Genomic DNA, 11,739 nt, shown 5'->3' on the forward strand with positions numbered 1-11,739 from the left:
CACTTCCCTAATGAAAGCTCCTTTACTCGGATTTGATGGCACTTCCCTAATGAAAGCGTGTTGTGGAGTAGGAGGCCTGTACAATTTCAACACCAGCCAGATGTGTGGACTTCCAGGTGTTCCGGTATGTCCAAATCCCGCACAGAGGATTCATTGGGATGGCATTCATCTCACACAGGAGGCCTATATGCATATGTCTCAATGGCTCCTTAGTGATCTTCTCCCCAAGATGCAGTTGTGCATAGTGGATGAATATTATGGAGAAATTTTTTGTAATGAATTTAAGTGAGTTTCTGTTGTGATTGTTTCAATAATTATATGTTCATATTTCAACTCAAATTTTGGGTTCCTGAGAAAATAAAAAGAATTCATGCCTTTTTATCTTAAATTGCTACTTACTTACAGGTCCAGTTCACTTAAATGTAGACGAATGGATTAAAGGTACATTTTATATGTATGGACTATTGCGCTTTGCTACTTTGCCCAAGTGATTGTCTTGTTGAGCTGTGAGGTGAGGTGTAATGCATCACCTTATGCGCTACATTCTCTTTAATGAAAAGTGAAATTTTAGTTCCTAATTAAACTAAAACATAACCAAATCCAGTGTAAAATCCATGTAGCAAACCCCAGATGTCAGAATATTTTCTAACTTCACATTTTGATCGAGTTAAAACTTAAAACACTTCACATTTTGATTGAGTTAAAACACAAAGCATGGAAACCAATAATTTAACATTATGAGCCTGAATCAACCCATTATTAAAAAAAAAATTGTTGTTGAAATATTTGCTGAACTCGTAAGTCAATGTAGAAGAAGTTGCTCATCATTTTACTGTTTCCTAAGAGCATTCCCAATGCGGATGAAAAAGAAGGAAACGTGAAAATTTTCACCTCCTTTTTGTTCAAATCCAGTGCCCAATGCAGAGGTGAAAACGAGGGTGACTATTTTCCCAAGTCATTACCAGGGTGAAATCTTCTACCAAGATAATGGCTAACTTGTGAACTTCGGACGGAATGTTTCATTCTGTCTCGCATGATTTTTCGACTTTTTTTTTTAAATTTCAGACATAATTCATTCCGTCCGGAGCGTTTTTTCAATTTTTACGTCCAGATGGAATCCAACATCCCGTCCGAAGATTAATATTCACTTTTACATTGGGTAACTTCACCTTGCTTTTCACCAAAACAGTGATAAAAAGGAGAAATACTGCCTATGTGGAGGTGATAAGAAGGGGAAAATATTGACTTGCATTGGGAAGGCTCTAAATGCTGAACTCAAACTACAGAAACAGTTGGTTCATCTAATGTCGTTTGCTGTTGATGAATTTCAGGATGTCATGTCAATAACAGGTACAGTGTATTTCAAAACTCAAAATTGCTGTGTCAAATTTCACTCTTCCAACCGGAGCCCAACCCAAGACATAAAAATCCATGCTCAAAACTACCGAGAGTTAGATTTATGCCTGCAAGTTGCCCCCCTAATACTGAAAGAATGAAGACAGAAATAAAATTAACCCATCATGCGCTGAATACACCGGGAAGAGAAATAAACAAGAAGAAGATTGGCAACCACATTCATCTCAACTGTACTCCCAAATCACAAACAATAAGGAACATATATGGTATAAAGAATATTCGGTACGTGAACAAAGCAGGGAAGGAAAGAGATGGGGAAAGGGGTGGAAAAGAAACAAATTCCATCCTAACAAACCAAAAATATGCAGAAATACAAAGGGACGAGTCAATCCCAAACACTACAACTATCCAATCATTGTTGCAAATTATATAGCACACAAGAATACCTACCCAACATACCCACGAACAAAACCTCACACGAAAAATGTATAGATGAGAAAAAGACTGGACATTTTTAAGCTATTAAACTTCCTTGCTAAAAAGCACTCCAGCCATCTGAACCTCTCCTAGGGGTTTCCGAAGATGTCTTAAATGGTCCAGTTGAACCAAAAGGGTCCCCATCTGAACCTCTCCTAGGGGTTTCTGAAGATGTCTTAAATGGTCCACTTGAACCAAAAGGGTCTACATCATCAAAAGATGCAAATGCATGACTCTGTTCAGAGTTGCTGCAGATGGAGTCGAATCTTGCAAGGCTTTCGCGTGGAGGAAAAAACCCACTGTCAGTCATACTGAAGGAATCAAACCTAGAGAAGGTGTCGAAAGAGTGGTCCTCGGACCCCTCACCATACATCCTAGGGGAATTGCTATTAAAAAACGGAGTTCCAGGAACAGAATCGGCAAAATTAAATGGGCTCTTCTTCCCAAACAAGCTATCTGCATGCGGGGAGTCTGTTCTTATCGGATTTAGGCCAAAGTCACTTGAGCCAAAGAAAGAACTATCTCTGTTCCTGTCATTATCCATCTCCTGCAATAAAATAACAGTTAGAACATTCTAGGATGACAGCTGACATGGTCACAATCTGTTAGCATAGGTAACAGAAGTACAATAAGGAGCATCAAACATGGTTACACGTCTACTGGCAATGACACTGGAAAATGGAAACTAACCTTAGATCCCCATATTGAATCTGTATCATCAGTAGTGTCAAAAGTACCCCATGTAGGTTCATCAAAGCTTTTGTCCCCAGAGATTGTGGATTCAGCACCACCATGGTCGTCACTGCATAAGGGATCATAGCTCAGCTTACATGATAAACTAAGGCAACAGCAAATAAAGGAACAGCAGACCTGCTATCAAGGATAATCTGCCCTAGCACAACAAGGTCCACTCACCCAAAATATGTAATAGACCCATACCTGTGGCTTTCTTTAGCATGGAATGGAGCATCCACGTCAATGCTCTTCCCAAAATGGTTCTCTCTGAATTCCTGAGACGGGCTTTCGAGCGTACTCCTTCCTGCTGGACTTCCCGGCAGGCTTCTAGCTGTTTCATCTTCACTATGGGCATATATGGATCCATCCTCGTGTACCCGCTCACTTGTATTAGATGGCTTCTCTACTTCACCCTCAGCAGTTGAGGATGTTAAACCCTCATCTACAGGGCCCTTCTCTTTCCAAACAGATTTAGACTTTTCCTTTGGGGGAGCAATGACGTTTTGCACATCGACAGTAAGCTCCTTAACAAATGTAAATCCTGAAAGCGTACATGATCCATCAAGAAATTATTATGAAGTTGAGTGAACATCTACATGTAAAATTCTCAAATTAAAAGAAATAGATGACCCAATTAGGATTTCCCCTCCACTAGATGGTAAATTAGGGTCTCCCCCCTCCCCAAAGACACGGTCAACTTGGGTCAAGTCAAGCAACTGAAAATGGCACCACTGCCCTCACTGTTTTCAAGAAGAAAACATTCAATTTTATGTAGGTGAGGGCAGTGGTGTCATCAACTTGGGTCAAGCCAAGCAGGGTCTCCCCCCTCCCCAAAGACAGTCAACTTGGGTCAAGTCAAGCAACTGAAAATGACACCACTGCCCTCACTGTTTTCAAGAATAAAACATTCAATTTTATGTAGGTGAGGGCAGTGATGTCATCAACTTGGGTCAAGTCAAACAACTGAAAATGACACCAATGCCCTCACTGTTTTCAAGAAGAAAACATTCAATTTTATGTAGGTGAGGGCAATGGTGTCATTTTCAGTTGCTAGTTAACCCAAAAAAAAATTAATAAAACACCAATAAACTTCAACATAGAGCACTAACGAGAGAATGTGAAGAAAAACACAACTAGACTTTTTCCTATCACTTAAAAGGCCATGTATACTGAGAATGTGAAGGGAAACACAGTTAGACTTTTAACACCTATACTTAAAGGCCATGTATACTGTAACCGACATGAAAACTATTCTAATGCACACCTTCATCTTCAAATTTATCCCAATCTTCATCCCAGTCTGCTGCCCCCTCTTGAATTCCCGGTTGCCAACCTTAACAAGAGAACAAATCAAAATCAATATAGTTCAAGCCTTTCAGCTAAACAAAATGAATGTAATCAGGGAAAGGCACTCAAAAGACTCCCACTGCTCTTCATGAACAGAAAATAAAAAAGATTGTCCGATCAAAACTAAAACCAAGTTCATTTGCTTATTTGGTACCAAATGGAAGTTCCACTAGAGCAGTTGGCTTCACTCGCAATCCATATTTCTTGCACCGTTCACTCAAAGCCTTCACTAACTCCTCAAGCTCAGATTGTATGCGATCTGCACGAACCTGTAAATACAGTGAATTAGTGCCAAACATATTTCCTTGAGTTTCTACAATCTAATCTGAAGCATAATTAACCTGAAGAATTCCATCTGCACTGCCACCTTGTTCCATTTTGACAATAGCATTATATAACTCCATCTTTCTCTCCTACATATACATTATCATCAAACATCACTTATAACATCAAAACCAAACTGTGTGTGTGTGTGTGTGTGTGTGTGTGTGTGTGTGTGAGAGAGAGAGACAGAGAGAGAGAGATTTACATGAATGTCGCGATACGTTGCCTCCTCGATAGTTAATTTTGAAGCAACATCACCAACTTGTTTGTATTTCTCTTCATATTTCTTTCCAAGTGACTCGACCTATAAAATAATAAAATCTCATTGCACTGATAGCTTCAAATATAGGGTAAAAGATAAACGTTCCTCCTAGTTACTTTAAGAAGGTACCTCTCGCTTATCAGTTGAAGCCCTCTCTGTTATCTCATTGAGTCGATTGTCACATCTGCTCTTATAGAGAACCTGATAAATGAGATGATTGGCAAGTAATTATTCAAGAACCCAATGGGCAATGAGAGCATAATGGTTCCAAACACACCACACCCATAAAATAAATAAATAAATAAAAGAGTTAAAAAGGTTCCATTTGGTTTTAACTGCATTTTGTATCTCATGGTCCGTAAAAAAAACTGTATTTCCTGGTAAATGATTCAATGCAGTTGTAGCACAACATTCAAAGGCCAATCAGTTATTCAATAATTTTACCCTTTCCTGGATCTAGCCAATAGATTACTCTTTGCATAAAAAGTGTGAGTTGATCGTGCAATTGGAAAAGTAAAACTGAATTTAATAGAATCTAGATATATCTCAAATATCTGGTACATGTCACTCACAAGTTCTTGCATTTTGGTGCGATAGAATTCAATCTTCTCTCTAGAATCGAGAATCTCCTTCTCCAATTCTTCCACCTAAATAAAGAAAGTCAGATACATCATTAAATTTCTTCCAAAAATGTCCAAGAACCATCTAATACATATAAAAGATGAACAATCCAACTGCGATATATCAAAAGTCAAGGGCACACACATGTGCACCCATTTTAACCAACAAACATGAAATAGCTAAAATCATCTCGTACGCTCAATTGATCATCTATGTTATACTTGAAAATGCCTTGCAACTTCACAGATATTTTTAATACCATCATTACATGTTATCATATAATATAAATATATAATATAATTGGAACTTGAAAATTCAGACAGCAGTAGAAGAAAACTAGGCAGCTAAAAAAGCTTAACTAGCAAGAAAGATGTACACATGCTAAGGGTTTTAGGCTTTTAGCCCAAAGTTGTCTGATTTTTATAGCTTCCAATATTATGTTGCCAAGGCTCCTCTACCTGCATCGGCCCAAATTGTATGCTATATTTGTTGTTACCAAGATTAGGAGGCTACTAAGGCTTATGTTATTGCCAAAATAATATTTTTGGATTAGCAGGAAAAGTATTAAAAAAAAAGGCATAATATCTCATCGTATGGAGGCTCTTGATTTATATGAGTTTCTTTATTGCTAATGGAAAAATATTGTTGTTATTGTTATGAATCAAATTTAGACTTTTTGTTGGTATAGAAACCAAATTTAGACTCAATCAGTACTTATTAGACTTACAAATAGTTAATACATATCAAAGATACAGCATAAGGCATGTGCCGACTAGCAAAGTCGGTAAAACCTTTGGGTGATGATACCAGAGGTCTGGAGCTCGAACCCCGCCAGCATCAAAGAGTTACTGATCTCATTTAAAACAGGCTTACCCATCAAAAAAAAAAAAAAAAAACAGCATAAGAAGTATGTAAAGCTGAAAGCCTATAAATAAGATTAAAATTACAGACCATTGTAACAAGGTTCTCAGGTTAAAATGTCAATAAACATTTAAGTTTTGTTACTTATACATAAGTACATATTCTATCTGACACAATAATCTGGATGGTTACGTATATATGCCAAGTCACATTGACACGGACACTCATCTCGGTGTCCAGTGCGGATATACAGTGACCGACAAGTGGACATATAGGATGTAGGACACGAGGACACAACTAATTAAAAAGCAAGCTATAACTATTCTTTAGTAACACAACCAATTCTTGGACTCAAAACCTTACAAAGCGCCCCACAAATATAAATAACAACAGAAGTGGCATATCATGGAGTTGTAACTATTTTATTAAATTATTTTCTTAATCTTTTAGGGTGAGTTTAAAATCGTATGCACAACATGTCTGTGTGTCCGACACGGATTTTTTAAAGAATATGAAGTGTCCACGTTACTTAGCTTTTATGTAGTTGAATTGTTTCAACAAGATGAAGATATTCACAACAAAGATATGAATTGTTCATTGATTAAACGCTCGGGGATGAACAGGAGTAGGCAATAGTGGTACCTTTTTATCCGCTTCTGTTGCCTCATGCAACTTTGAGTTCAGTGAACTTTGCTCTTCGTTACTGAGTTGGTTTACAAGATGCTTTTCCAACACTGGTACTCTTGATTTTTGCTGATTGGACTTAGGCCCATCAACCTGTGACTGGATAGGAGTTGGGATCGGTGGCCTGCCTCCAGTTGTAGGCATCCTTTGCTGTACACCAGGCATCCCATGTTGTTGGTGCAAACCTAATCAGAAAATGGATGAGCTCTAAATCCCGAAATATGGTTAGCTTGAAATAAAATTTCACAACACGAAATAAAGCATGGGGACATACCAGGAGCATGTCCCCATGCTGCATTTCCATATGCAGCTGTTGGTTGGCGTGTGCTAGGTAAAAGTGTCTCGTCAACCATGATATTGCTTGGAAGTACAGCTGGAAGAGGACGGCCTTCCCTATAGCGCTCCATCAAATAAAGTGCAGTACAGAACTCTCTCAGTGAGAGCATGCTGTCATTATCTTGATCCGATAAGTCCCACACCTGCTTTAAAACCTCTGAGAGTTGACAATAAAAGTATATTAATGACAACAAATGTAATCACAATGTGATCCAATACTGATCTAAAGAAACAATATATGCACAAATGAATTAAGAGGAAAATGGAACACTAAGTCACTAACTATTGCTTCAATCAACTCACAAATCATGCAGAGGATGTCAAAAGGGTGAAAATAAACCTCATACATAACATGAAAAATTAATAACTCCATCTCTTGGGAACTATCCTAGAGTCAACAATTGCATATTCAAGGAGTTATTCAATCTCGCGTTAGAGTATAGAAGAAGCTGGTTGCAGGTTTGAAATGTTAACAATGGAGTTTGGAAGTGAAATTTGCAACACAAACAAATAACTTAGTCGATCAAGTATAATTAGTTTCTGCAGGTGACAGGGCAGTCACATAGTATTAAAAATTGGGAACCTTCCCAATTTGAGCCTTGCTGTACTTACAAAAAGGTTCAGAAAATTTACAGTGAGTGAATAGAGAAACAATATTACTAGTCCAAATTGCCACATCTTATGCAAAAGTGACAAGGTCAATTATCAGCCACTCGTGTATTTGCCAGTATGATATTGATGAAACTGTACGAGTCTTTTGCAATTTGCTCTTTTCTTACTGGATCCAGTATGATATTGATATTCATTGATTACTGGCAAATCTGATATTCACAACAAAGATATGAATCGTTCATTGATTACTAAAGAGCAATTTGCAACTAACTGATCCAGTAAGAAATGTGGCTGTATATCCTATGGGTCGTTCCCAAGGAGAGAAATATGACGGTCTTTATTTCATCCTAACATAGTTTCTACCATCATCTCTTTGACACTAAAGCCTAATTACTTGAATGATCTTGGGGTAATAGGACACACAAAGAGGCAGGCAGACACAACATATATCTTGCATCTATCCTGAACCCTGATTTGCATCACCACTTTCCAATAAAAAGATGCAGTAACATGTCACAACAACATGGGTGTCAGAGCCATACCAGTGTGGGAAGAATACATGCCAATGAGTGTAAGAAGCACAAGGAACTAACGCTAATGCATATATCCATATATATTATGGGGCAGAGAGTTTCTCCATACCTCTTTGCAGTCTCCAGCTCAAAAATAGGTTGCGCGCCTGCTCACCAGTAATCTTCCCGTCTCGATCTGTGTCCACTTCCACAAACACTTTAGTATATTTCTGAATATCAGATTGAGTCATCCTTGGCCAAGGAGACTGGGACTGGGTGTTCCCAGCTCCGACTGGAGGCCCAGAAGCAAAAGCGGATGTACTCGGAACTGGCATCTGTTGGTTCTGTTTAACACCTGACTGGACACGTTGTAGCTGACCGCCTGGAGGCTGCATAGCAAATGCGCTTTGCAGTGAATCTAGTGAACTCTGCTTAGGCAAAGTAGTTACTGGAGCACTTGCTGATGCGACAGGTAAACTGTTCGCAGAAAATGTAGGTGTAGAGACTTCTTGCTTTAACTGAACGGGGGCTGCATTAAACACATCATCCCCAAACATCGAATCAGAAGCAAATCCATTTCCAGAAACAACTATTGCTTTAGAATCCTTAGGTGCAGGCTGAGACGATGGTGCAACTGAAGGTGCCAGCACAGGTGTCTGTTGTGGTCTAGGTGGTAATGAAGGTGTTGTCCCTGATGATCCTAGTCCAAATCCATCAAAAGCCACGGACGGAGTAACCCCTCTATTAGGTACTTGTGAGGGCGCACCTCCAGGAGTAGCCCCTGTTCTTGCACCAAGCCAATCAGTTGAGACATTCGAAGTGGGAGGACGAGGAGGCCCCATAGTAACCCCCCTCGGTGGTCCTTGACCAACAACACTCTGTGCTGGAACCGTACTAGCACCACCAGAGATGGATTGAGGTGGCCTCATGAACTGATTGCCCTGAGAGGGAAAATACTGCTGGCTCACGTTTGTGTTTGGAACTACTTGTGGCGCTCTGAATCCAACATTTTGTTGTGCAGTTCCACCAACTGCACCCATCTGAGGTGCAGGAGCTGCAGTGACTGAACTTACATGTGGTGCAGGTACGGCTGCAAGATTTATCTTGGGAGCAGGGATTTTAGCTGCAGCAGGACCAAACAATGCCGCATTAACAATATCTGGGGTTAACTCTCGCTTACTTTGTGCCACAGTTACAAGTTTAAGAGCATTGTAGAACTCTGTTCTACCAAGGAAACCAGTTCGCCTCTGATCAGCACGATCCCATATCTGTCAACAGAGACAACAGAATTATAACTAAAGCAATCAGTTCTGAGCAAGTAACTAAAGTGGTTCATAGAAAACACAGAAAAGCAGGAAAATTCAAGCTAAAATAAACTAAACTAAATAGCCAGGGGGAAGAAAAGAACAAATCTAGAAGGCCACCAGAAGAATGGATCTATGATAAACTAAAGTAGTAAGTTACTAATAGCTTAGAAGATGAGGCGTATTTGTCTGCAAATGGGATTTCGACAAAACATAAACATTTGGAAAACTCTAAACGTGACTTTTCCAATATAACCGCTATGAACAATTAAACTTTGTAATCTACTTCCTTGTTGCTGTGTTAGGTAGTAAATAGGCCAATAGGTTATTAGGGGTATGTTTGGGTTCTTGTTCCTAGGAGACAAGTTTCTGTTTGATTTTCTTAATGTTGATGTAATTTGAAAAAGTATATCATGGCTGTGACAACACAAGAACAGAACTATGATATTCTAAAGCTGCAAGGACAGCACAAGAATGGAACTATGATATTCTAAAGCTGCAAGGACAGCACAAGAACGGAACTATGATATTCTAAATGCTCATTGAAAGGTAAACTAATTTCAAATATGAAAATCCCAAAACTTTTGACCTGCTTATCAGATTTCAACTAAACTTATACGTTTGAAAACTCTCAACAAGGTTTTCAAATGAGATCAGTATGAACATCACTATTTTGGAATTAATGCGTGCGTATGTGTGTGCATTCTGTGCTTTGCAAGTGCGCCGGAAAGTCTCGAAGGCGTCATCTCTGTGTCACAAGTGGTAGAACCATGGGTCTCAACTAGTTATCACACAACAAGCAATCATAATCCGCATTAAGCATGTTATGGGCTTTCTTTCCTTAGTAAATTATAAGTTATTGTCTGCAAGCAACTTCCTGTACCTGCCTCACCAGGGTATCCCAGTCCAAAGAATCCCCACATCCACTACTGTGTCTTTTACACAACGTCTGCCTTGCGCATTTCTTGTCTCTGAATGACGACTGGTCATCTAGAGATTCCCCACGCCTATCAACGCTCCAATGTAATTAGAGATTCCAATTCCAAGAGCATCCCACTCTCCACTAGAACCCAATCCCCGTGTTCCACTACACCATACAAGCATATAATCGCTTCAATCAAACACTGTGCACTCCATTCCATTTGTATGTGTCTTCAACAGTAGAGCTCAAGTCACATTCTTTGGACAGCACTGCACTCCTCTCCACAATTATGTCCCAACCATTATAGAACCCTGAAGTAGAACTCTCCCAATAATTTGACCGTATGCATACACATTCCAGCTTTGGGGAAAAACTTCACCATAAATATAATCCACTTTTGGGCAATAAAAGTTTATATATAAGTACTAATCCAATCATTGGAAGGTTCTGTAGAATTAGATACTATTTTGTCATAGCCAACGGGAGCGCAAGACACTAGATTTACTAAAGGATAGGTTTATTTCTTCCAAAAGCCCATCCTCATGAGATAGTCCAAAAAAAATCACAACTCAGATGGCCAAAAGCTTTAATCAAATCAATCCTACAAACAAGCCACAAAGTACCCTTAACCTTTCCAATGCTTCATTTCAAGTTCCTTCTCTCTATCTAAAGTAAAGTAGCATAGTCTTAATAGATATAAAGTTTAACTAATTATACAAGGAAGGTAAATTACCTGAGCAAGAACTTGTTTTGACAAATCAGCCCCTTGAAAAAAAGCAACAGCTTCATGTCCACTAATTCTCCCATCCTGATCCAAATCTGCTCTTCTAAAATACAAATCAAACAGATCTGTACTTGGCCTAGCCATTCTTTATATATTACCCGATCTATAAACCCAAATTCACCAAATCATCGAAACCAACCAGATTTTAGTCTGATCTCAGCTGGAGAAATGGAAAAGTTTGTATTGGTCGTTGGATTGAGATAATTAATAGGTGTTTAATAGTTTCGATTGATGTGATTTCGGATTAGGGAGTAATTTGAAGATTTTCTGGTGGAGAAGAAAACAGAGGGAGGAAAAAAAAAATGGAATTGAACAAAAAAATTAAGGACGAATGTGGAAATTTAATTTATGTTTGTGTAATGACTAGAGTGCCCTTGATTAATTTTATGAACAATGATTCTCTGATCCAAAGATCCAGACATTAACTAATTTTTTTGTTTTTTATTTAGTTTTTAGTGCATGAATCCAGATTGGAGGTTTTATACTGTAGTCATGGGAACCTAATTGATGAAAAAAAACATTTTCTTTATGATGAAAACAATCATCCACATCAAACTCTATGACAAAAAATACACGAGCCATAAAAATTTTAAAAACCCGCA

The 11,739-nt window shown here is 38.7% G+C and overlaps 1 protein-coding gene across 1 annotated transcript; it reads right to left on the minus strand.

Annotated features, from left to right (window-relative positions):
• Nucleotides 1-1,597: 1,597 nt before the first annotated feature.
• On the minus strand, nucleotides 1,598-11,529 carry LOC147503231 (Calcium-binding EF hand family protein). Its single transcript, XM_086607994.1, has 13 exons — nucleotides 11,087-11,529; nucleotides 8,258-9,395; nucleotides 6,942-7,160; nucleotides 6,626-6,852; nucleotides 5,074-5,148; nucleotides 4,631-4,702; nucleotides 4,445-4,543; nucleotides 4,257-4,328; nucleotides 4,070-4,184; nucleotides 3,833-3,901; nucleotides 2,773-3,109; nucleotides 2,524-2,635; nucleotides 1,598-2,380 (listed from the first exon to the last, which is right to left on the minus strand). Exons 1-13 carry the CDS (start codon nucleotides 11,219-11,221, stop codon nucleotides 1,892-1,894), a joined length of 3,159 nt encoding a protein of 1,052 aa, XP_086464120.1. The 5' UTR covers nucleotides 11,222-11,529; the 3' UTR covers nucleotides 1,598-1,891.
• Between the last annotated feature and the right edge of the window lie 210 nt (nucleotides 11,530-11,739).

The sequence above is a fragment of the Coptis chinensis genome, chromosome 4 (genome assembly GCF_015680905.1).
Source record: "Coptis chinensis isolate HL-2020 chromosome 4, ASM1568090v1, whole genome shotgun sequence".
Classification (NCBI taxonomy): Eukaryota; Viridiplantae; Streptophyta; class Magnoliopsida; order Ranunculales; family Ranunculaceae; genus Coptis; species Coptis chinensis.